Genomic DNA, 26,098 nt, shown 5'->3' on the forward strand with positions numbered 1-26,098 from the left:
GTGCTCCATTAAGTGCTGCTGTGACACAAACCACAGGACATCAGTAGCAGAGAGATGATAGCGCATTTTCAGAGAAAGTGAACCTCAGAAAGGTGCAGATGGTTTTTCCCTCTAACCCTTTTCAGCTTTTAAAAATTATTAGTTATTCATTTTCACAGTCGTATGCATTTTAAGGACAGAAAAGGACTGTTCTCAATACCTACTCTAGCAAGTTAAAATGCATAAAACAAGCCAGAATGTTGTACATTGCTCAGCTTGTAGAATTATGTGCAATCTTCACTTTAGAATTGAATCCAGCTGCTGAAATAAATCATGTGTTTCTTTTTGTTTCTTGCTCTAAAATGGGGTTTCCAGAATTTGAATTATTAGTCTAGATTTTCTGAGCTCTTTGCAGTGAGCTTCCATTTTGAAGTTTAGTGATCCTAACTGAACACAGCATTCCTGTAATTATTAATTAATGAAATATGCAGTATCAGAAACATCTCATTTCAGTTGTTCTCTCTTGACTATGGTTAAATGGTTAGCCATTAATACCGGTCAAAGCTCATGTTCAGTAGATGTTCATAGAGATACCGTATGTCTGTGTTTCTCTGAGTACGTTGCCTTTTTTCAGACTAGATAAAAGGATTTTCATGCACTTTTTTCAAGTTTACTGTTGTATGTGATGCCCAGATATTTCAGATGTCTACATGCCTTTCCAGTATGGAAACATGGCAGCTCTGATCCATCGTGACCCTTTTCAGTTACCTTGAGTCACTACTGCTTCTCCTTGGCTTAAGTACAATGAAAAGTCAGTGTTTGCTCAATAAAGGTGTTCCTGTCATGTACACAAGTTTGTATGCGTTACTGTGCTGAGCTGCCCGTCTGTATTGATGATTTTTGAAGGATGTTTCACTTTCAGTTTGAATTAAGAGGAACATAAATTAATACATACATTTTGAAACATGATAGGTTCTCCGTCTCATCTGTCACTGGTATCGTAACTGGGTAGTTTGCTTGAGCTCTATGGCCTGGATTCAAAGTGCATCCTGTTCTGCCAAAAGTGCATCCTTTCCATGCTGTGAGGATGCTATGCATCTTGAAGCTGGGGAACAGTCAATACCTGTGAGGTGACTTGCTAACTGGTGGCTTTCTGGAGGGACTGACGTAGAAGATTGTTTACAGGCATATGCAGTGAGTAACAGTGCAAACACCTCTGGGTCCTTCGGGCTCGCAAAGGGCAGTTCTCAGGTATACAGCCTTAGGTCTTGTCTCAGCAGAAGAATGAGCCACCCCAGGCTTTTCAGACAGGCTGGAGATGCATAACCTTTGTGGTTGCTCTGCTAACACAGCCACAGCTGTGAAAAGAGATACAGCAACGGTTTCCTTTCGAGAATTAACTGAAGCAGTGTTTCCTTCATACAAGGCACCCTGTTTGCAGGGGTGTCTGCTTTGCCTAAAGGCAAATGAGGGGCCCAGTTAGGTGTTGGCCTAACTCTAACAGGCACCTCCAAGAGGTGTCTTTTTCTTAAGCTTGTTTGTCCAAACCAGCTTCTCTTCCCTTCAGTTTGAGAGACTGTTCCTTCCTAAACAGTCCACGCATCTTTGATCTGCTGTGTTTGCGAGGCTTTTCCTGTCTTAGTATTGTCTTTTTAGCAAGCAATTCTCCAGAGTTTGCTGAGTAGTGCCATAACTGAGTCATTCTTTCCTTTCCTGCCTGTTTTTCTCACCAGCCTCGTACTAAACAATAACCAATACATTAGTATAATAAATATCTTAATACAATATTCATAAATTATTAAGAACAGTTCCAAATCTGTCACAATGAACTCATGGGAGTGAATTGCTTTTTACAACAAGCACAGATTCCAAGTTTTTTTGGGCTGATGCTCTAGCTCATGCACACACTATTAACTATTTAAACAGCCAAAGCCTAGCTTCCTTTTAAGGTAAAAATCCTTAATATAAAAATAGCAAGAATTTGTTTGCTACCAAATATTCATAGTACTTTCCTTCTGACTTCCCATTTTCCTCCTAACCACCCTTTCTCCCCTGCCAAAGTCCTTTAGAAGGTGTAGTTAAGAGTTGTTGTAAGAAGTAATCGCAACACAATGAATATTTGAGTCTGCTTGACAGATATGATGTTGTAGGTAACCAAGAAAGGGGGCTTCAGATGAGACTCTTGAAGACTGAGACTTCAGTGAGCTAGTGAGGACTCAGAGTAGGAAAGGAAACTCATTATTCCACTCCCGGTTGGTGAATTCCTGAGCAGTTAGGCTATCACTAATTGTAGCCAAGACTGCTCCCTTAGTGATGATTTTTGATGTGATGTGTAATTTTCTCTTGAGATAGCAGCAATAGAAATACTACACATTAGCTTTTCTTAGCCTCGTAGGTTTTAATAAATTTTGGAATTGCAAAAGATCTTGAGTAAGTTTTCAAAACACAATGTAATGGCTGTAAGTTTAAGGAATTTTGTAAGTCAATAAATACGGAGCAATGGAACAAATCTCCTGCTTGAGAATTTGCGGTTCAGAGGAGATGCTGGAAATCTGAGTTAGCTTGATCTCCTCTTAGTGGGGGGGCAATAAGCAAAGTTTTGTCTGGATGAGGGAAGAAGGAAATGAATCCTGCATTTAAACCTCCCCTGCAGTTGGTCTGAAAATTTGGAAACTCTCATTCTTCTAGTGGTTTTTCAGTGATGTATTGGCCCCATTAAAGTCAGTGGGAGTTTTGCCACGGCTTTTAATGAGGTCAGAAAGAGAATAGTACATTTCAACTGCTTTTTTTTGAAGTTGGAAATAAGTTTTATATTTGTTTCTTTTACAGTGATGCATTCTAGAAACAAATCCACCTGTAATTAGATGGCATTTTCCATAGCATGATAGGAAGAAGACGACTTGCAAGATGGGATGGAATAACCATCTCACTGCCTCAGGAGAACAACACCCACTGTCGGCATTCTTTTTGTTGTTTATCTATTTATTTTTTACCTGTTGGTGTACATAGAATTTGGGCATTTGGGCACATGAAGGATAGTTTAATTTAAGATTTTACATCTACAAGCTCTGCCTTTGGTAGGAAAAGGCTGAAGTGAACAAGGCATAATTCAAATGAAAGGCAAGGAAGTAGGGATTTGATTAGGATACTTCAGTGAGTTTTAACTATTTTGCAAAATATTTTAGTTATATTTCACATCTTACATTGTGCCAACAGGATCAAGACATGATGCATTGTAAGTCTACATTCCTTCTATTACCAGTGAAATGCATCTGTCTATGAACAGAGTATGGCATGTTTTCAACAGCCTGTCACAATAATGCACTCATTAATATGCCTGTGCAGGTTTATAACATTAAATATTTATGAGATATGCAAATGTTTGCTCTCCTTTAATTCACAAGTGACGACTAATCAAAGCTTTGCTTTCTGTTCTTCAAGTAAAAAGCTCTGCTCTGGAATGTTGTTTTAGTAGGCAATAATTTGATGAAAATATGAAGGTGGATGGAGGGGGAGGGAATCCTTTGCTTATTCTCTGCTGTTTGTCTGAAGCTGTGCAACCACTTCAGCTTTAAAGCACCTTCTGCTGTTTTGTTATCTGACCCTGAATATTTTTGATGACTTTGAAATGTGTTGCATTTAAAAAACAAAACAAAGACACACTGAAGTATCCAAGTGTCCTTCCCTCTTCTTGGTCCAGGTGCTTCCCGTGGTGAGTATGCACTGCTTACCAGAAACCAGTGCCAGCAGAGCTCCTCGTGATCTGCAGAGAAAGCTTACTCCAAATGTTTTGGGACAACTTGCCTTTCCTTAAGTACTAATCCTTGTCCCTGTTCTCTTGTGACAGGGGAATGTGATGAACATACCTTTTCTTACATTTGCAAGTCACCTATAAGTGTGTGGGGATAGAAATGCAGAGGTGCACCTTTAGCAAGGTGGGTTGGCGTTCATGGTGGTATCTCCTGAGAAACGCTGCTTGGTGTCTGGTCCACTACTTTGAAGACTGAGTGGAAGTTGGCAGGAGCCTGCCCTCTCTTCCTGGGCAGCCGCTGCTGGAAGAATGCACCTCCTGTGAGTGGACCAAGTAGGAGGAGTAGTTTATTTACTCACATTTATCACTCACCCAGAAAATGAATAATCTCTAATGCTCATCCCCCATTTTCTAAGTGTTGTCCCTCCTGCCTGTGTGGTTTGGTGGCTGCCTCACTCTGCCAGGCAGGGTGAGCTCACAGTTGACTATCTTCCTTGTCCCTAAGGATGGAAGCTGCATAAAGTGGGAGCTCATATCAACCTGGGTCGGGGTCAGCTTGAGGTAATTGAGTCTCGGTGTGTGAGTGTCTTTCTGTTTGTTTTAAAATAGTGAGTCTGCAAACGTCAACATAAATAGGAGCCACTTCCACTCTCATAGTTCAAAGCATTTTCACAGTGTTTAGAACTGCTAAGGAACAGTATTTCAGAGAAAGCAGAACCCAGGCTTCCAAGATTTGCACATTTTGGGTTATGAGATGCTCAAGCTTGTGGATTGTAAACAAGGTTTAGAAACTTCTCTAGGTAGTTGTGCTTTGGACTGTAGCAAGCTTTAGAAGAAAATGTCTAATTGTGCCTGGATTTATTTTATAAATTGGGACTGTTTCAGCAGTCTGTGTGGCCTTCCATTCAGCTGTTTGTTTAAGCCAAGCCAAAAGCCACTTATCTAAAGATGATTTATTCTCACTCTTGAGCTGACAGAACGAGGCTGGAAAGGGTGAAAGATGAACTGTAGGGTTTAGTCTGAGCCCCTGTCTTCAGTCAAACCATAAGGGGAGCATGAAGGACTGGCCATAACATTGTTTTGGAAGGTACTTGCGGGTCTTTGTACGTTGCTTGTAGGACACCTTTTTAACATAGACAGCCGTAGTATGTGATTGACTCAGATTTGAACTTTGCAGCTGTTCCTTCCTATCTGCCTGGTATGCCAAAGCAAAACCCTGCAGCTCCACATCTCTAAAATCAAAACCTTAATTCAAATATTATAATTTGGATCAGCTTCTGACTTTCTGGTTTTGGTAGTGTAAGCAAAATGGAGGCAAGTGTGTTTCTTTATCTAGTTCAGAAGAGTAGATGTTATTTATTTACTTAGAATCATAGAATCATTTAGGTTGGAAAAGACCTTTAAGATCATCAAGTCCAACCGTTAACCTAGCACTGCCAAGTCCACCACTAAACCATGTCCCTAAGCGCCACGTCTACACGTCTTTTAAATACCTCCAGGGATGGTGACTCCACCACTTCCCTGGGCAGCCTGTTCCAATGCTTGACAACCCTTTCAGTGAAGAAATTTTTCCTAATATCCAGTCTAAACCTCCCCTGGCACAACTTGAGGCCATTTCCTCTGGTCCTGTGGCTTGTTACTTGGGTGAAGAGACCCACACCCACCTCGCTACAACCTCCTTTCAGGTAATTGTAGACAGCGATAAGGTCTCCCCTCAGCCTCCTTTTCTCCAGACTAAACAACCCCAGTTCCCTCAGCCGCGCCTCATAAGACTTGTGCTCTAGACCCTTCACCAGCTACTTAGCATATAGCAATGTTGTGTAGTAAATGGCAACAGCTGAATAGTCTTAGCTTCCCATTCTTAGCATCTCTATGTGAAAGTATAACTTGAGGCAGAGTATCTGGATGTCAAAATCGTGTCTAAAGAGGAATTTTTAGTGATATTTTAAGATGGTTTGTTTTGTTAGATTAAAACAACCAAAAGATTTTTGCATTCAAGAACTCAGTTTTTCCTCTGTGGATGCTGTGAGGATCTGATGTTGTCACTGACATCTTTTCACTGTGTTAGACTTCACTTAATGCAGAGCCTGACCATGAGCATGGTTCAGGGAGCAGAGTAAATGAGGCTGAAGGTGTAGTTTCTACCCATCCAAGAGCTGTGCTGTGCAGCCAAGGAACAGTGGGTTGTGTGGTGGGGTGGGGTGGGATGGCGCTGCTGAGACCCTTGTGCTGGGGAGCTGCCATGGCGTGCGGCTCACTTGGGTGCTTGCTGGGGAGGCTGTTTCCCTCCTGGGGCACCCACTTGCCCGCTGCGGATGGCCTCCTTCCACACCTGTACAACTGAATGCAATAGTAAAAATAGGGGGAGGCCCAAATGACTAAGGGGCGAGCCTACTTCTTGTAGTCTGCTTCCTCAGTGAGAATTATTTTGAACAAGTTAATACCAAAGGGGTTAAAGAACTGTTGTATATTTTGAATTTGGGCTGTCAAAGCAAGTATTTTGACAGTTGGTCAGAAGTGGATATTGAGTGGTGTGCTGTGAAGAACATACAGTTCTGTCATGGAAAAAACTTGTCAAGGGATGGGAAACTGAGAGGAGGAATAAACAGCCAGTTTTCAGCCTTGCAAGGGCCTAGCTTGAGTTTCGGTTGAGCAAAAATGGAAGAAAAGGGGTAAGAAGAGTGCTGGAGGGAAGCTTCATGAAGCACAGTTGTTTAGCACAGGCTGTATCTGGAAAGGCTTTGATGCATGGCACAAACATGCTATTGGAGCCGCGTGAGAATTGGTTAGGTTCATTTGGAAACTCAAGGTGGGGTGTGTTGGAAGGAAAAGGTTAACTACACAAGTGTGACTGAACTGTAACTTACCTCCATTACTTTATCTGCAACGTCTCCTTGCTAAGTCTCACAAAGAAGAAATGCCCCTGCCCCTCCTCTGGTCTACATGCCATCCTACTTTATATGTTTATGTCCGTCTGCTCACAAAAGGGAGTTGTAGGAGAGTGGCCCCTGCCCCTTGTCTGGTCTCACCACCCTACTTCATATGTTTCTGTCTGTCTGCTCACAAAAAGGAGTTGTAGGTGAATGGCGCTCCCCTTTGAGGGCATCACTAGTGCAAGAATAAATTTATGCAGAAGTTCTCCCATGAACAAGGGTACGTTGCTCTGGAGATACATTTGGTACCAGAATAAAGTACTCATTACCTGGGAAAAGCCAAATTGTGAAGGTTTCACTGGAAAGCAAAGTATATTCTGTTGAACTGTAGTTATCTATTACATTTACTAACCTTTAGGTGCTGTGAAGTTTCCCTGTGTTGCAAAACAGGGAAGTATATGTTCAGTGAAGTCCTGAGATTTGACATGACCTCCATATCATCTTTAGACAGGCTATTTTGCTTATGCAGTGGCTTTTCTGGAGATACTGTGTTTTAAAATGTTACTTCAATTTATTCTTGCACTTGCATTTCAAATGGAAAAGAACCCCATGGATTCATATTTTCTTCTGATTCTCATATAGCATCCCACATTTGTTATAAGTGCCATGTTTTTATGGCTGCCCGTGTTAATCTGAAATTTCCACCTACTTAAGTAAATATGAACTTTGTTCTCATCTGTGTTCAATAAACAGTATTTTATATTCAGCAGTAACAGCTATGATGGGCGTTCAACTCTTATGTCCCTTGCACCTCAATTAAAATCCTGGAAGTACAAAGACGAGGAGTTCACACGGGTGCGGTGCTTGCACAGAAATACAGATTCTAGAGCTTTTTGGAACTTCTCTTAAAAAATAAAGACATCTTCTATTAAATTCTCTTTAATCGTGCAGATGACATCAGAAGAATGTATGTTTGTAGTGGACATTTCCTACATTCCAGTTGTTATTTAAAGTGGAAATACTGAGAGAATTAACTTTTTTTTGGCAGGCTGACACTTCAGCTCTCTGTTATTACAAAGGGTGTATTCAAGTCATCAGTATGTCAGGTTGCTTGAAAACTTCATGCTTTCCCCCCAAAACGGAAGATTAGCTGAACTGTTATCTCAGTATGGCTAAAAGCACAACTAAATATGTTTTGCCTTTTTTTAAGGCAATGCCCTACCATCGAACTAAGGGAGACAAAATGAGTTGTTGGCACAGCAGCTTAAGTCTATGTATCTGCTAGTACCAGAGGAGTCTGCAGATCTAGATGAGAGAGTAATGTGGATAGGATCTTGCAGATGATTCACTACGACTAGTATAGGAGGGAGTAGAAATTGCTGGATGAAATTCTGAATGTGTTGAAGTTGTGGGTGTGTGTTTCGTTTTGCATTCAGTGGGACTAGGATTCAACCACTGGGCTCAAAACTCCTAAGAAATTAAATACCAACCCCATGACAAAGCTAAAAAAAGTTGGGGATGTCTGGTTTTCTGGCATCTGCTGACCTCTTTGTGTTTGGCAGCAGTGCAGCAGTGAGGTTCAGATCTGTTTCTCTACTCTCTTGCCTCCAGTTCAATGTTGGTATTTTGGTTTTTTGTGAGGAAAAGTTGGAAGTGCTATGTTCTCATCATGGAGGGGGTAATGTGAGGGCATTTCCTGCTCCCCTCCTTGCTTTCAAGCAACACAGTTTCAGTTCAAGCACAGAGGCGTGTGCGATGACCCATTTGTTATTTTAAGGCCAATATTTGGATATAAGCTGGAAGTATAGTGATCTCTGATTGCCTCTTGTACTAAGATAAGTGTAACTCTGGGAATGTCGTCAGCTACTGTTGAAAGGCAGAATGGGCCTTTCCCAAAAGGCTTGGGGAAAGCCCTGGGGAACATTTTGCTGCAGTCCCAGTGTGCACAGGACTGTGGAAGGGGGGAATTGAGGGGAGTCAGGAAGCTCAAGGCTGAGTGGCAACCCCTCTCACCAGGGCTCTTGGCCACTTGGCAGCGACAGGGGCGTTTTTCCGCAGATTCCTGTTTACAGTGGCGTAAGTCACCAGAGGCTGCCGGTGTTGGCATCAGTTCAAGGTGAGGTGTGTGACATACCTGCAGGCAGCTTGCTTTTCCGAAACACTGGTGCAAAAAGCTGGATACACAACCTGGGGAAGACACCACTTCTGCAAAACCCAGGCTTCAAAGGGATGGGCTGTGTCACCACATCGCAGGGCAGGGTGTCCCCAGCTGCAATCCTGTTTGCCTCCTCTCGAGGCTGGGGTTGGCTCAGCTGCAGTCAGCAGAAGCCCCAAAGGTTGGAACAAGGTTCCTTTGTTGCCCCGTGCACCCAGCTGCCCAGGGCACATGGAGCTGTGCCCGGCTTCCTTCCCGAAGGCGCGCCATGCTGCCTCCCCAAACTGAAGGCAGGAGCTGCACGTCTGTGAAACTGCTTAAACATGTACGAACATTTTGCTGGGTAACTGCCAGCAACCTTGGTAATTTCGACCAGAGGAAGATGATGGGGGCGTGGTGGTAGGAGTGGGTGGGACTGCTGGGTGTTACTGAGACCTTTGCTTGCAAAGTGCTTGACAAACACCCGCAATGGGATGGGGCAGAGCAGATACCATAAGTAAGGCCGGGCAGCGGGAGATTAATCGCTCCCCTGGGACAAACCCCGGGAGGTTTCCAGCAGGCTCTGTTTGACGGGCCCTTGTTAGAGCTTTTGCATGTTGATGTGGATCTGCGCAAGATCTTGGCTCGTTGTGGGGGTGGAAACGAGACTTTTTTCTCACTGCTGATGTGTTGTCTCTTTTTTCTTGTAGGTGTGTGATGTCAAACAGTGGGCAGTCCTTGCGACCTCCCCCACCAGCCTGCAGCGTCATGTGCCAGTATGAATATTAAGAAAGAAAAGCGTACTTCAGAGCTCAGCATCCCAGAAAGAAAAAAGGAGGAACTAAACAGAGAGAACAAATGACTACACTGCTTGCAAAACTTGGGGCTGTTCACTTTTTCTCCTGAGAAATTTAGTCTTGGCCTTTGTGAGAGAGCTGAAAGAGCAGGCAGAGCAGCCACAGTGATTTTCTTAGGGTTCTTTTTTTCTTTCTTAATTTAATTTTTCCCCCCTTGTGCCTGGATTTTAAGACTGTAAGCTGCACTGATCACAAGCACTGGACATCAATATGTGTCATGTCATTGTAACGTGTCGGTCGATGCTCTGGACTCTCCTGAGTATTGTGGTGGCTTTTGCAGAGCTCATCGCTTTCATGAGTGCAGACTGGCTGATTGGCAAAGCAAAGCCTTCAAGCTCCGAGGATGTGGACAACAGAACAGGGGGGTCGCAGGAGCCTTACCATCCAACGCTGGGCATCTATGGGCGCTGCACCAGAATCTCCCACATGCAGCTTTCTAGACGAGATACGCTTTGTGGTCCTTATGCCGAAAACTTCAATGAGATTGCCAGTGGGTTCTGGCAGGCAACCGCTATTTTCCTAGCCGTGGGAATCATGATTCTCTGTGCCGTGGCATTAGTGTCTGTCTTTACTATGTGTGTGCAGAGTATTATGAAGAAAAGCATTTTTAATGTCTGTGGACTGCTACAAGGGATTGCAGGTACGTGTACTTTGAGAGCAACTAAAGATTTTAATTTTGGGGCCCTTCAGCTGCAGAAGTATAGTGATTTTGTCCTGTCTACAGACCAGCTGCATTAGGCAGACCCAAAGCTGTTCTATATGCTGGTGTTTATTCAAACACAACTGAAATTTATAGCTACACAGCATGTAATACATAGACATTGGCAGCAGAATTGCAGCCTGATGTGTGCCAAAATGAACTGACCAGTGTTGCTTTTGTTTGCTGTTCAATTTTCTCCGTTTGTATTTCTTTCAGTAACAAAAATTTCTCTCCTTTGTTACCAGCAGAGAGCAAAGTTAATACTCACGTTAAGGCAGTCTATCTCCCTCTAGCTACTTTAGTAATTTTTCCATGGACTGAAGGCAGTTCTCTCAGTGTCTCAGAGGCTTAATGACTGTGGTGAGAGCAAATACCACCTCTAGGATAAGAACAGCCTGCAGTCACACAAGCAGTTCTCCAGCATGTCACGCTAAGCAGCCTCCTTCAAGGCTGTGACAAGCCATACCTTACGATAAACCCTTCCTTTAGCCAGCTTATTGTTCAGCTGCAGTCACACAGCCCAGTGAGCTTACCTTTTCACTGTCCAAGTATCTGCTGTGCTTTGCCTGAAAAGATGAATTGGTTCTAGAGATTTGGTGTTTCTGCTTAAACCCATGGACTTTACAGAGATTAAATGACTGTTACTAAATTGACACTGGACAGCCCTAGTTAGAGAAGTATTTGGCTTTCTGTACTTGCCAGTGAGCTGCGGGGAGAACCTGTCCCATGTGCAGGTTTTCATCTTTTGTGCTGTGTGCGTGTGGTCATCTGGAGGAGGAGAGTGGTCTTCTGCCCTACCTCTGGCAGCCCTCAGAGACCTGTGAGGAGGGAGGGAATGAGCAGGACCACCTCCTCTTTCCCTCTTGGTGGTGCTCTTAAGCAGATGTTTTCAATTCATAAAATGGGTTTGTTACAACAAAAATTAGGAGTTTTAACTTGTTTGCTCGAAATGTGAATCTGGCTTTTCCCCTCCTCACCTCCCCTGAGGTGGACAAACATGTCTGTGGTGGCTGTACTTAGACAGGAGGTGTAATGAGAGGTGTTCAAACCTTTATGAAGCTGGTTGGTTCCATTTGCTTAGCTGAGACCTAAATTAATTTTATTCTAAACACACATGGGCAAATAGGCAAAAACTGAATTTGCTGCCTGCTGCAGCTCTCCAGAGCTAGCAGTATGGGCCAGGGACCAGCTGATGCTGGCTCCTGAAGCACTAGCACAGTGGCTCTCACCGTCCTCCACTTCATGTATCTTTGGTATAAAAGTGTACTGCTTATTTCATGTCACCCACAATATAAGGTTTGTGCTTCTGGGGCAGAATTAGATCCCTAAGTTGGCTCAAGATGCTTCTGTTCACATTATGGCATACAATTAGCAGATGAATGTCCTTTAGATAAAAATTACAGGTTTTGCTGTAGTCACTCCTGCTTTACAGAATTTGCCAGAACCAGTGCAACAGGGAGGCAGCTCTGCAGTCCAGATTAAGCCAGAGGAAGGTTTTAGCTCCTTGCTTTCTTACCCCCTACTTCAGAAATAATCCATGAAACCTGTTTTTTCAGGAGATGACATTACTTCTTTTCTGTTGGAGGGTTATTTGTATGGGAGAGATTGGTTAGCACCATAAGTAGATGTTTGGCATGTCAGACTTGGGTCTGTTGAAAAGATAACTTTACTTACAACTCTGATAACATCTCAAAATATCTAGTCTAACATCAAGATTATCAGGAAGTAGGTTCTTGTATCTTTCAATACTGTTCTGGAGACCATGTATTTGTGAGAAAATACGTGCAAAGACAGTTTTAGGTTTTCTTATCAAAGCCAGCTGTACCTGTAATAGGACTTGCGGCCTCAAGAATTGAACAATACGGTCGACAAAGCATTTCTTCTGTGTTAGGGGACAGATCAGTCCCTTTTGAGCTGTACTTCCTTTCTTATAATTCAGATAAATGACACAGCATGAAACCGGGTAATAGAAAGGTCACGTTACTGAAACTGTTGCTATGAGAAGTACTCCTGCCAGTATTTGCAGCCAGGCGTCTTGTGGCTAGCAACTTGTTTTCTCAAGATTAGTTTTATTGGGACCACTGCTACTTTTGTGCCAGTAGCATTACAGCATCTGCTTACTTAGTTGAAATTATTTTCCTTATGACTTATCACAGCTGTTAATTGCAACTTTCTCAGTTCCTAAGTTTTTTGAAAATGTTTAAGCAAGTTGTTCAAGAAGGACAGTTGTCGGCATGGTTAATCCATACAGGGATTATGATAGCTAGACTAATGCCCTGACCAGAGAACAAGCTACAACCCTGCCTTAATTGTCTTAAGTGTAAGATCATTCTTCAAATCTAAACAATTATGGTTTTAATAAGCATAGGAGAAGAATTCACAAAATCATTTTATCAGCCTGTATCAGTCCAATATTTGCAAGTATGTCAAACATCTAATTTTCAAAGACGAGATGCACCCATGGTAGAGTCATCTACCGGAACTCAAGATCTTGCAGACTTAATCTCATTTAAAATCTCTATATCTTTGCAGTGGAGATTTAATATAATTAAAAACATACAACAAGTTAATTTATTCCCGGAATTCATCTTGAAAAAGCAATAACAGACCCCGGATATATCTTTTCCGTCTAGCAACATTAGTTGTGACCTGGATGATGCCTACGGTGAAATTACAAAACAGAAAGCAACTTCTGTTATGGCCCTTGGACAATGTGCAAACTCTAATTTAGGTCAACAGGAAGGAGCCATAAACATATCTGGTCTATAGAGGGTTTTTTTGTGGCAGAAAATTAGAAATACAAAGCCGTAAAGGAATAAAATATGGCTCTTGTTTAAACTCCTGTAATTCCTTTGTTATAGAGCAAGACCTTCTACCACTTATTTTCAGACTGCAGTGCCTTTCATTCTGGAGCTGTAGAAACAGTAATCAGTGGCCCTGGTTTTGGAGATGTTTGAGGATCGTTTCATCTGGAAAAGCATCTTTTCTGTACAACAGAGAGTGCAAAGAATGGAGCTGTGTAATTAAATAGAAAATTACTACCCAGCAGCAAGAAGACCAGGCAGACATTTGAATGTCTTTTTTGGGAAAGTATTCTATTTTTACAGTCTGTGAATTACTTGAAATACAGAGGCTAGAAGAGGCAGCATGTTATTTTCTGGTAGCTGATAAGAACCAATTCAAAGTAAATTTTTGCAGTAATCATCTAGTTATAGGAAGTAAATAATTGGTGATCCCCTATTGACATATCTTGGTAAGGATATAGGATCGTTATGTATGTGTTTACAAGCCTTATTTGGGCTTGGGTACTTCACTTTGGTGCTAAGTAATATAATCTAAACATAACCTGGCCTCAAAGGAGGGCGGCGGGGAGCTTAGGACAGAGCCCAAAACAGGTTTGGCTTCCATCTCTGACACAGTTTCCTTTATGAAGTTCATAATCAACAACTTCTCTTGGCTTTTTTTTTTAACCTCTACGGGCACAGCTGGGCAGAGCTGGCCCCTGGCGTCGTGGCTGGGCGGACACGGCCCCTTCCCCACAGCCGGTGGCTGCCTGACTTGCGGGTGAGCCACAACCGGCCAGCGGCACCCTGACCGCGTGCCAGGAGGCAGAAGCTAAATGAGCAGCACATACATTATCTCAACCACAGAACTTGGGCAGGCCCCTGTGTTTCCTTGCGGGGAGCTACGCCATCGTGTGCCTGAGAAGGCTTTGGGGAGAGTGGAGGGGAAAGTGTGCTGGTGTGTCAGGAAGGTGGTTTGATTTGGGAGTTCAGTTTCTGTTATTCCTGCTTTGCCGTGCTGGAGCGGGGCTGCATTGCCAGGCAGGTTTACCAAAAGGGTATAAAATAGCTCCTCTTCTCTAAAGTCTTTCCAGAGTGCTGATGGCCTCATCTGGGAGGCCTCTTACGGGTCACCCCCTTCTCACTGCTTTCTCTGTTCATGGTCCACTGTCTCCTAGCTCAAACGGGGCTTGACTAAATGGGTTTCTGACAGAAGCATGAAAAAAAAAAAAGCATGTAAAAATTGGTTGCATCAGTCAGGAGACCACCTGCGTCCCAGCCACGCGCTGAGGGGTGTCACTGGTTTGGTCAGGTGAATGCATGGCTGCATTTTGCCATCATGTGGCTTAGCAGGCTGGGCCACTGGCCGTTATGCCTTTAACAGATATACGTCCAGTCACACAAAGCAGAGGTTTGTGTCTTCAAAGGCCGCTGCAGGTGGGCTGGGAGCATTAGGTTCCCCCAGCCACTTTGGCAGAGTCTTGCCTGCTTGGGCTCAGATGCTGTAGGTCTGGGCTTCCCTCCCTCACCCCAGCAGTTTCTCCTCCAGTATTGCTGGGGGATAACTCTGCTTCTTCCTTTCCAGGGTCCTACTTTAGTATTCTCCTCTCATCACCCAGCGCTGAGGTTTCCTTAACATTTTGCCCTACTTTATTCCTGCCAAACATGTCCTCTTGTACCCCTGCTTTGTTCTGAGAGGCTGTTTTTTCCCCTGTCGCTTGTCCTGCTCAGTCCCAAGCAGTGAAGTGTCTTCCATGGTACTTTCTCTTTTCAGGTATCTCACAAGGTCTCCTGCATTCATTCTTCTGTCCTTTCCTTGATATTTTATTTTTTCCCCTTTATTACTGTTCATGTCTTCTCCTGTTCCCTGCTGTGGTATCTTGGGGGGTTCCTCCATCAGAAACTACTGCAGTACCTGGGCAATAGTTCAGTTCCAGGAGTGCAGCTTAACCTCAAATGCAAATAAACTTCTCCACAATTTTCCAAAATGAAGAGGTGAAACCCAGTTTGAAGCCAGCTGTGTCTGTAACAGTCTATCTTTGCTGCTGGAAGAGTTTGTTTTACCTCTCTTGCACTAAGAAATAGCTCAGTGTGTTGTACTTACTGGTCGTCATTTCCATTTGGGAGGCTGGGTGATCAGGAAGATGGCCTGAGCAGAGTGTGATGGGAACCATCTGAAGGTGAAGAAGATCTGGAGCTGCTTGTGGGGGTGTATGAAGTAGGATCCAGCTGCGCAGGGTGGGCTTGTGGTGTGTGTGGCCATGCGGCTGCATGCTCCTGGCTGCTGGAAGGTAAGGAGGCCACTGGGAGTTGCAGAGCTGGAAGCTGAAGAGGAAGCGGGAGGTCAGCCAGGACTTTTCTTGGGGAAGTGAGAAAATGCAGAAGGAGAAGCAAGCTGCTGTGGAGGGGGCATGAGGCTGCTAGAACTCTTTGGTGCTCAGAGCATGACATGAAACGTTACAATAGTTGCAGAGTAGTTCAGGATATTCGGTTGTAGGCAGCAGCATGCTGTAAAAAAGCATTATTTTGTCTGAGAAAGGGCCAAGCTGGTGAGCAGGGAAGAAAGCACCTTGTGAGCTCACGTTGCTGCCTGCGGGCAATGGAAGCTGTTGCTCAGCCAGGGAGCCCAGGCAGTAGGAGAGCAGAGCAAGAGTGGTTTTGCCCTCAAAGGCAAGGAAACTTCTTGTTTGTCTTTGTAAAATGCAGAGTATGCATTTTTCAAAAAGCATATTTCCTCTTGGATTCAGCTCAGAGTTTTTCTTTTCTGATGCCAGAATTCTGAATTCTTGGGGTGGGAAGAAAGAAAAAAAGGGGGGAGGGATTTCTAATGGAAATCCTGACAGTTTGAACTGCTTTTGCTGTCTGCGGTATAGTGCTTCCTGTAACCTATATGGCCAAATGCCAGCACGACATCTAATACACACTTGGCTGCTGAAAGTTCAAGCAAAGGGGACTGCTGTGTTGGAATATGGCAGGGAAGGAAAATTGAATTTAAGTGCTAAATTGCTATTGAGCCTGAGGGATAGTATTAGTAACTTCAAAGAAATAAAGTTGAAGATTTCAGTGTTTTGTTAGATTTGGTGGTCGGCTTATGTCCTGCACTACCAAGGTGGGCACATGGGAACCAGTAGACACCCAGCAGACTGTAAACAGAATAGAAAAATAAACAAAAAATTCAGGTTTTCAGTGATCAAGTTTGGCAGCTGATTTTCTTGGCAAGAATAAATTTCTTCCATCAAATGGTGCTCAGGATGGGACTCTCACACTACCCACTGAGAAATGCTTTACTGTGGCACATGTGCACACCATGGTTCCTTACGTCTGCTGGCACAGGTGAGATGCCGAGAACTTCTTTACACCCCCGCCCTGGTGATGTGGGGTAAGAGCACGCTGGCTGCCCCCAAGAAGCCAGGGGGATAGCGGGAGGGTAGCAGGGCTCCCTTTCCGTCAGACTTTTGCTTCGAGGCCTCAGAGCCAAGACTGATGCTGCTGTTTGTATATAGGATGCAAACACTAGGAGAATATTTAAACTCAACAAATGTTGTGTTTTCACTTAAATGCCAAGAAAAAAGATGAAAGCGGCTCTTTCAAGACAGGGCTAACTTATGCTTAGCTCCTGTCTTCGGTGTGCGTGGTGTGGTGGTGAAGGAAATCGGTGGGTTTGAGTTTTGCTTCCTTCCCCAGTGCAGATGACCTGCACTCTCCTGCTGTACAACCCATGAAGCCACCTGAAACTCTCCCCTTCCTGCATCCCCCTTTGCCTTTTCCTTCTCGCTGAGCCTTAGTTCCTCTGCAGCTCCTCCCCCCACACCTCCGAGGTCTTGTTTGTGCTACAGAATCAGTACCGAGGAATTGTAATGCCATGAAAAAGATGGCCTGCAGCCCTTTTACCTCTTTGCTTAAGCCAAGGCAGGTTGTTGCTTCAGCCTCCCTTAGAGAGCTGTGGTCAGAGGGTGGTGGTTTTCATTCCCTTTCTGCTGATTCAGCATAAGCGATTGATGGTTGGGAGGGCATGGCGCTCCCTGGTCGAACAGCAGTGGAAAAGGTCATGGTGAGTGGTGTAAAACATACTGGATCTTCTCCTCTGCTTCTTTCATGGACGGAATAATTGACATGGCCTGGTAATTCCTCCCTGACTCAGGAACCTCCGGAATTTACCATCCACAATTGAGTTTCTCATTTAGCAGCTTCAAGCCTTTTATTGGGCCGTCCCAGATTAAAAACACTAAATGCTTCATTGGCTTTTAAGGTAAAATGTGAGAGGTGACCAGCCCTCATGGCTGTGGCTGAGCAGTGGCCCTACAAGTGCAGAGGTCTTTGGTTACCTCTGCATTGCTGAAAACTTGTGAACATTTGGCTTTTCCCCTATAAGGTGCTTTATCTTGACTTAATTGAAGGGTTAGCATCTACCGCATGGGAGCCCCGTAGTGTGGTGACACGACTCCACATGGCTGATGGCCAGCAAAGAGGTAGCGGTGTCATTTCAGGGCTTGGGACTGATCTTACTTTGAGTTGCCACATTTCCTTCCCTCCAAACTAATGGGGACTCTCACCACATATATGAAAATATATAAAAGCTAATGGTGAATTTGCCCTCCCCTCTCCTAAAAACAGGGGTCTGCAGGCTCACGCTTTGTTACAGAGAAATCCAAGCAGCTGGATCACACCAATATCAAAAAAAACCAAACCCTGAATCCCCCATATGAAGCAATATGACTTATTTTTTGCTTTTTCTGTGGATAGCAAAATATACTTAATAGTTGAGTCTCCCACCAGTAGCCCCCTGCAGTGTATTCCTGTCCCTGTTTCCACACCCCAACATCAGTAATGCCATCAGAAGTTTACATGTGTTTGCACAGGTTTGGTTATGAATGAGCATCTTTGGTTTGCTTAATAAATGGGAAAAGATGCGTGAGCAAATGGTATAGTTCATTTACTGTTGAAAAGAGTAGGGATCTTATCCTCTTCCTCAGCTTGGGGAAGGCTGTGGTTAAGGAACTGCCTTTTTTCTGGTAACTGCTTACCCTTATATGATCCTGAGAGAATTTTAAAGGGAAAAAAGTATCTGTGCAGGTTTTGAGCCATCACCTGGTTATAGTTTAAACAATTTATTCTCCTGCCTCAGCTTAGGGTATCCCAGGTACATTGAAATTTGTATACGGCTGCAGTCCCCTGCAGTGACTGCAGGTATGGAGGTATGGATCTTGCCTCAGTGCATTGCCCACCGGCAACCCCCCCCACCCTCAAGAGCAATGCTTCCAACTTATCCCAAATCCCCTATGCTTCTGCAAATCAGCATTGAGTGTGGTGTCCAGGTAGACTTTTTTTAAGCATTGATCTTGTTCATGTTATTAATTTTTCTTTTGTTCGTTGTGCAGCGTTTCCAGGTGGGCCAGAGACCATCTCCAAGGCACCAGGGGTTGCAGAGCCTCCCCTTTCTTTTTGGGCAAAGACCTTCTTGCCTCTGGTCAGCTGCTTGCATTTGGTGGGGGTCTGGCAGTCATCCAGGGGGATGGAGAGCAGCCGCAGAGGCAAGTCTGAGGCCCTGTGCTGTGGGTACTGTAACCGGTGCTCCCTTCAGCATCTTGGCACTACTCTCACTCTTCTCCTATAGCCGGTGTGGGGTGCTGAGACCACCACGTCAGCTGGCCTGAGCCTGCCTCGTTCGTTGTCATTGATTAAAATGGGATTACTGAATCATTTCACAGGGCTGAAGGTGTCTGAGTAGGACACCATCGCTTCAGTTGTCTGTTGGTGGATGAAGCGGTCAAAAGCAGCAAATGGCGACCTGGTAGTATTCCTGCTGGGTAGGGGTTTGTCAGGGAAAGTTTGCATATGTGAAAGCCTCCTTGGGTTAAGCTAGCGTAGTACATTTGTACAAATACTTTACACATGAAATTGTTCAGGTATTCAGGCAGCATATTGACACATTTGGAAATATGAGCAATAAAGGCAGGGTTATTTTGCCTGGCTGGTGCAGTGCCCTTGGGCTGAGTGTTAATCTCCTGTGGCTGCGCAGAAGATGAGGAAGATCAGGATCACTGCCTCTGAGGAAGCGACCCGCCTGCGCTGCCTGCGCAGTGTTGTGCAAGGCTATTCCCTTCCCACCTTTACTCTTTTTCTTTTCCTCTCTTAAAATGTTGTTGCTCCGTTGCACTGCTCTATGGGAGCCTGTTGCAGTACCACCTCATTGATCACAGCTGCTTAATTTCCTGTTTCTTCAGCAGCATTTAAAAGCTTTTTTGTTATTTTGCTAGGAAATGAGAAGATAGTTTTAGGCTTTGCAATGGAAATTGGCTTTGTTAGTATATGCTGTTGTTTAACATGGCACAACAGCAGCTGCACAGGAGACTGTCAAAACTAAATAGCATGCCTTCACTTAGCTAAACAAGCATCTGCCTAACCCCTGTCTCAAGGGTTGCTTCCAAGGATGGAATGAAAAAGCTTTTACTCAGATCTGACCCCAGCACATAATGTGACATACAAATGCCCATAACGATAAACCAGTCTGTTGGTTTTCCACGATGTTAGCCTGGCAGTGCTACTGCAGTGTACAAAAACCAGGAGGAGCGATTGCTTGCTGCAGTTCCAGGCCCTTAAAAGGGGAAAAGTTCTTGGTGCACAAATACAAAACGGCTTCTCCTATGGAAAAAGCATTACTGAACTGTCTTCAGAAACGCTGTTGCACAGCAGTGCAGTCTGCTATATTTAGATTGATATTTCACAGTATGCTGTAATGTTCTGCTTTCAGGTTTTAGGAGAAAGAGTTGTTTTTACATCATTTGAATATAGAAGGGCTGATGTTTAATAGGTCGTCTGTGTTGTAATCAGGAAATATATTTTAGTCTAATAATCCAAATAAAATCTAAATCTCATCTAAATTCTGTATTTCTTAAGGCTTCTTTTTGAAAGCAGGTAATTAGGGATTGATAATAAAATGTTATGTGGGCAAATTGCCTTCAGTGAAAGATGGGAAAATGTTCTCTGCTGACAGACTTAAACTGAAGAGTTTTAGATGAGGTCTCTGGATAAAAAAGTCGTTTAAATAGTTTTCTGTTGTCATTCCTAGGCATCTGGCAGCATTGTGTAGCATTCTTTCAGACCTCTGTTTTAAGGAATCCTAAGAGGAAAGGTAACTGAGAGCTGGCAACAACTAACAAAAAGGAAAATGTAATTATGAAAAATTATCATGGTGATTTAAAGGAGTGGGATAGAGCTAATTAAGAAGTAGGAACAAGAGTATGTGTACAGCAGAAGCTGCACTCCCAGCAGTGCAGCTGTGCTCAGAGAGGGGCTTAAAGCTAGAACAGAGCAAGCTTCAGCTCTGCAAGCCTATAGAGGAGCACAGTGGAAAACAGCTTGTAATGTTTTCAAAATGAATTTGTTCCTCCCAGCAGGGGGAACAAACAGCAGTAATTCCACAGGTAGACTGGCTGTGAATTAAAACTCTCATTTACTGTACATCAGCACAAAGAACTTGCAAGGATTTGTTGCAGAAAACTTTTCTTCAGACAGAGCACTCTATTTTTGTTCTCTGTTCTTTCTCTTGAAGATTGGCTTGTCTTCAGAGACACTGGGACAAGAACAAAAACTGATTTATTAAGAAAAAGAAATCTCTATCATTAATATTTACTGTCCTCCTGCCAGATATGTCTCAAGGCAAACTGTCGAGAGGAGATAATTGTTGCTTGATCAGATTATGCTGACATAAAGTTATACAACACAAAACTAAGCTTTGTACTTCTATGGCTAACAAAAGCTTAAGTGTTTTAATCTTAATTTACAGCATTAAATGGCTTAGAAAGCCGCACAATACAGATTAAATACAGAATTAATATTTGAATGAGTCAAGTGTAAGAATAACTGAATCAAATTCAGGAAACCTGAGAATTATAATAGTTAATCAACCCAGAAAGCAACTTTTATACACAAATCTGTGGATTGTACTAGGAGCTGGACTTGTGTTCCTGTGTGCTGTGAGTATAAACGAATGCCAGGGATAAGGCTTGGCTGGCCTTTCCAGCCCCTTGTAAGCTCCAGGCCATGCTCTCTGCCATGTTTCATTCACTGGCAAGATACTTTGCTCCTGGCTTCATGCAGCCCATCCAGCACCCTCCTCTGCCTTCTCCCCAGGGACTCCAGAAGACAAAACCACGCACCCCCATGCTGCTTTATGCTCTCCACAAGCAACTGAAAACCCATTTCTCTTCCTTCAACATTTTTCTTAAGACTGTCTTGTTGCAGAGGCCGTAAAAGAAAAACTTGGTAACAGGCAGGCTACGGATTTGATGAAGCTATCACCGGTATGTTGTTCAGGGTTATCTCACTTGTGCCTTGTGCTCCATCTCTGTGTGTCTTGTCTGAAAAGCAGATTGTCAGCTGTTGTAGGCAGAAACTGTGAGCAGAGCTGCCAGGCTCTGTGGTAATACAAAGAAATAACCAAAATGAGAGAGCTGCAGGCAGGCGAGCCCCGGGGACTGAGCAGCAGCTACAGAAAGGCAGGGATATAGGCAGTTAAGCTTAAACTTCTACCAAAGAAGCCAAGAGATGTAAGGGACCTGGACAGGCTCAGCCGTGTGGACACTGGTATGAGAAATCACCGCTGAGAATTTACCATGTTTTTTCCCCTTGTGGATCATCTCACCACAAACTGGCCTGTAGTGGGTTTTGCTCAACTGCAGCTGCTTGCATGTGTGTTTGTTAGATGCAGATCAAGGCTACACTGTTAGCTGTAGAAACAGCCCTCTGGCTTTTTTGTGCTGCATAAAATGGTTGTGCAGTGCTCCTTAGGGCAAAGGTGGAAGAGCAGAGAGACTGCTGAGCTATTCGTGTTGCATTTAACCGTTTCGCCTGTTTAAAAGCAGACCATGACTTTCCAAGCAGCATCACAATCTTTCCTACCCTTCCTACCCCTGCTGTATCTTACCTTGTTCTTTCCACCTGGGCATTTTTTCTTCCCTTCCCTCTGCCTCCGTGTTCCCAGGAGTAGAGAGGTGGTTCTTTTTCGGGGTCTCTAGAAGCTGCTGCTGTGGTTACAGGTAGTTGGACAGTTAAGTGCTTTGGATTGCTGGCTTCTGCTTTAGCCTATGGTTTGCTCTGTTGGTGGGTGGTGAAGCATCTTCTATTTTGTTGAAGCTGCAGGAGTCATTGAGATGAGCTCTGTAGCCTGTGACCATCTCTTTTGTAGTTACTGGAAAGCAGGAGGCAAAGCTCCTCTTGATCTTGAGCACACCTTTTTGGGCAGGTAGGGAGAGTCAGGAAGGGATCTCTGCACCCTGTGCAGCTCAGCCATTGCTGCAGGTATTGGAGCTTTGAGCTGAATACATGATGAGGAGTCTGTGCCTCTCCGCTTGCTGTTGGTCAGCATGAAATCCAAGGAGTGCCATTTCTGTTGTGGGTATGTTGAATTAGCTTAATTGAATCATCTTTATTCACTTTTCCTAGCAGGGAGGAACCAGGTATTAATGAAATGAGAAATTATGATAAATACTAGTGGTAGTGAGAAGTGCATGTCCTGAGCAGCTTTGTCTGCACTGAAATGGAGTAGTAGAAGGTAGGTTCGGTAGTGAAAACATTACTTTTTTTTTTCTTTTAGTATGCTAGGCCAGTATAGGATTCACAAAGAAGTTAGCTATCTGAAGGAAAAATCAGGTGAGACTCTGACCATATTCAAGTCCATAGTTAAGAGTTTTCTACAAATTTTGTTTTCATCTGTGAGAAAACAGCTGTAGTTTATCAAATTATGGGCTGCAGTCAATATTTCTCCAGGAATTTTCTGTACTTTAAAAAGGTTTTAATTCAGTCAAATCCTGGTGACTACACTTAACAGCAGTGCTGCAGCCTTTTGGGGGGCTGAATTTTGGGTAATGGCTTTTCAGCTTGGGGCATACATACCATCAACCAGTAGCTTTCTGAGTTGTTCAGTGCTCTGGTTTTGGTAAAAAGAGATGGATGTAGCTTCTTAGTCCTGCTTGTGATTCAGCCATAAGCCAGGTTTGCTGCTAAACACAGGCTCTCCAGGTTTGTGAGTCAGGGAGTGGTAAACTTTGAAAACTTCCTTGTTGGCAGCAGCTACATTGGCATTTCAGATTCAGCTTCTTAATTTGGTGACAGTGATTTTTAAGTACCAAAGGGCTTGTGATCATTAAGAGAAAATGGCAACTGGCCCATACCAATGTACAGTCAGAAAAATACATAGTGTGGTCATGCCGGTTACGGAGAACAGGAAACTAGTGATAAATAGAGAAGGAACTAACTGCTGGTGTTTAGTCTGAAATGGCAGCAGGGCTCAGCAGGATGAAAGCTCAGCTTATCCAGGTCTGTCCAAGATAAAGCAGTAATTTATACTTAATGTAGTTTGGCCAATCAGCCAGGAAACACTGCATAAAATTTGTCACTGGTTCTTAAATATAAGCAGTGATGAAATCCCTTCACAGAGAACGGATATCACTCGCCAATGGATTTTGCCGCCCCAAAGAATAATGATTTAGTTCATTCATGCCCGTGGTGTTGTGTCATCATTAGAAAAACGCTGGAGGAAGGACTTTCTTTTGTGAAATATCTGGCATTCATAGACATTAATTTTAGACAGTTGGATGATCGTTTTTGCATTTTGTGTATATTAACTGATTACTAGCTAGGACAGCTTTTCTTTCTCAGCGAGGAAGTTTTCTTGCATCTGGCTGAAATTCTTTAAACAAACCATTAAGGAAACCTAAGGTACTGCAGAATAGGCTAGTCTAACTGAATTGAAGAAGATGCGAACAAGTCTTTACAGCTGTTCCTGGTAATCTCTTAGTATAGGGAAGAAAAGAGGACTGTTTTCTATTTTATTGCTTGGTAGAAATTTTGGGATTAGATGAAATCTAATGAATGAACCAGCACCATACGTAAAAAGCACAACTTTCAGCCCACTTCTAGAAGGTGACAGCACCTTTACCAGCTATTTTTGTCAAGGTGCCAGGTTGAATAAACAGCTTTACAGTGCAGGACAAATAAATCGGTAGTATTTATGGGATCTGGAAGGCTGTATTCATTTCCTGGATAAACTGGTTGTGTTTAAGCAAAAACTATTTTTCATAATTCTTCCTGTTCTTCTGAGTAAAATTTTAAAGAAAACAGAAAGCAAATTCTGATACCTATGAGCTGTCCTGATGTTTAGCTCCTTCCTATATACCTTGTAGGAGGGAGATCTGTTTTTTACTCACTGTGATTTTTTTTTTTTTAGCAGGGCCTGTAAGAGAGCACTGTAGCCAATAGCATATTAGGCATTTTGATTAAATCTCTCATCTTTGTGCAAAGACACATCATGTGTGCAGGGACTTTAATGTGACTTTAAATTTCTTTAATGAAGCTGTTCACTGCTTAAATAAAGACTGGTCCTCATAGGAGAGAAAACTATGAATTTGAGACAATCGGATGGGCAAAACGTCTAGTCTGAGCTTTTTGCTTCCAGCCTGAGGCACAGCAGGGTGTTTGGGCAGTTTAGCAAGATGGGGACTTGAGGCTTTTGCTCCTGCATCACTGGAAATGTGCTTTCCTTCTGCAGCAGTCAGTCGCCTGTTTAGAAGATCCCAGTGTTACCTATGCACTGGCCATGGGTACTTAGATCTGTTTGTTTGGGGTGGACTCCAGAATCCCTTCATTACAAAAGCAGCTTAATGAACTGGCAGTGTTATTTTTCTACTATGTCCTAATGTGGCCAAATAAGAAGATGCAGTGTGAGATTTTTTTCCCAGGCAAGAAAATCAATGTAGGAAAAATGCAGAGGAAAAAAGGCAAAAATTTTTATGATGAATGACTAAATAAAGCTGAATGAGGGCTAGGTAAACACAAAAGTGGATGCAAACATTCCCAAGTATTTGAAAAGTGCAAGTATAAACAGTAGGTAGAGAAGCTCCAATGTTTTGCAAGCTCTATATACCTAGCAATAGTATGTGAAAACAAATGATGTAGAAGGAATACAGAGATTAAAATTAGGAACTAGGCCATTATCATCTGAAATAAGCCTTTCACAAGAAAAACCACAGGATAGCTCCAAGTTTAGATAAAACACTGCGTGGTATATACTAGGGAACAATCAATAAAGGAAGGCTGGATAGATGAGGAAGGGTCATCTTCTGCTAATCCTGGTACTTAGGAGTGAGTAGTGGCCATGATAACCATTATTACATGTGTTGCATTTGGTGTTAAACTGATCATTTGTTAAACTTCTTTCTGTTTTTATTTCTAGGCCTCTTCCTTATCTTAGGCTTGATACTTTACCCTGCAGGTTGGGGATGCCAGAAAGCAATAAGCTATTGTGGACCTTATGCTTCTGCTTACAAACTAGGAGACTGCTCCTTGGGCTGGGCTTTCTACACAGCTATTGGTGGCACTATTCTGACGTTCATCTGTGCAGTCTTCTCGGCGCAAGCTGAAATAGCCACATCCAGTGACAAAGTGCAAGAAGAAATAGAAGAAGGAAAAAACCTTATCTGCCTCCTTTAACTCCAGTGGGGAAAAATACCAGCGCCTGGATCTTAGTCTGCTTTCCATTAACGGGACAAGCAGATGTGCTTACCTGTTCCTACAGTTTGTGTGATTGAGCCCCATGCATTCCAGCCCCGAACTACTGAAATGGTCTTTCTTCCTTGCTGGGCAATGAGGATCAGAGAAAGGATCCCAAGAAAGCAGAATGTAAATACCTGGGGATATTTTTAGTTTCATTCTATGATCAGGACACAGTGGAATATATTAATCTGACTGGGGAGGTGAGGAATCGTGTATATAGCAGGAATGTTCTTCTTATAACTGACAAATTGATTGGTCGGATTGCCTTACCCACCTTGGTCACTTTGAAGAATTTCGATTTAAAATAATAAAAGCCAGCACATTTTTTTTTGTTATACAAAAGAGAAGCCTATTTTAATTAGGCTTTGCTTCCAAGGGCTCCCCTCACCTGTGAATATTTCACCACCACCTGGTTTGGTACCATACTTTTCATTGAGGTGCTTTTTGATACTGAACTTCTTTAAAGTAC

The 26,098-nt window shown here is 43.3% G+C and overlaps 1 protein-coding gene across 13 annotated transcripts in view; it reads left to right on the top strand.

Moving 5' to 3' along the window:
• The window catches only part of LHFPL2 (LHFPL tetraspan subfamily member 2), a 123,840-nt gene extending 97,748 nt beyond the window's left edge, over positions 1-26,092 (top strand). For 12 of the 13 annotated variants that reach the window (XM_072860717.1, XM_072860710.1, XM_072860720.1 and 9 more), the window contains 2 exons: positions 9,448-10,234; positions 25,310-26,092. In XM_072860717.1, coding sequence (XP_072716818.1) covers positions 9,805-10,234; positions 25,310-25,566 — 687 coding nt within the window. In that variant the 5' untranslated portion in view covers positions 9,448-9,804 and the 3' untranslated portion in view covers positions 25,567-26,092. Of the gene's footprint in view, positions 1-3,893; positions 3,915-9,447; positions 10,235-25,309 lie in introns of those variants that run through there. The other variant, XM_072860715.1, reaches the window with a different exon arrangement.
• Positions 26,093-26,098: the final 6 nt, after the last annotated feature.

This window comes from Ciconia boyciana, chromosome 4 (assembly GCF_034638445.1).
Source record: "Ciconia boyciana chromosome 4, ASM3463844v1, whole genome shotgun sequence".
NCBI classification, from domain to species: domain Eukaryota; kingdom Metazoa; phylum Chordata; class Aves; order Ciconiiformes; family Ciconiidae; genus Ciconia; species Ciconia boyciana.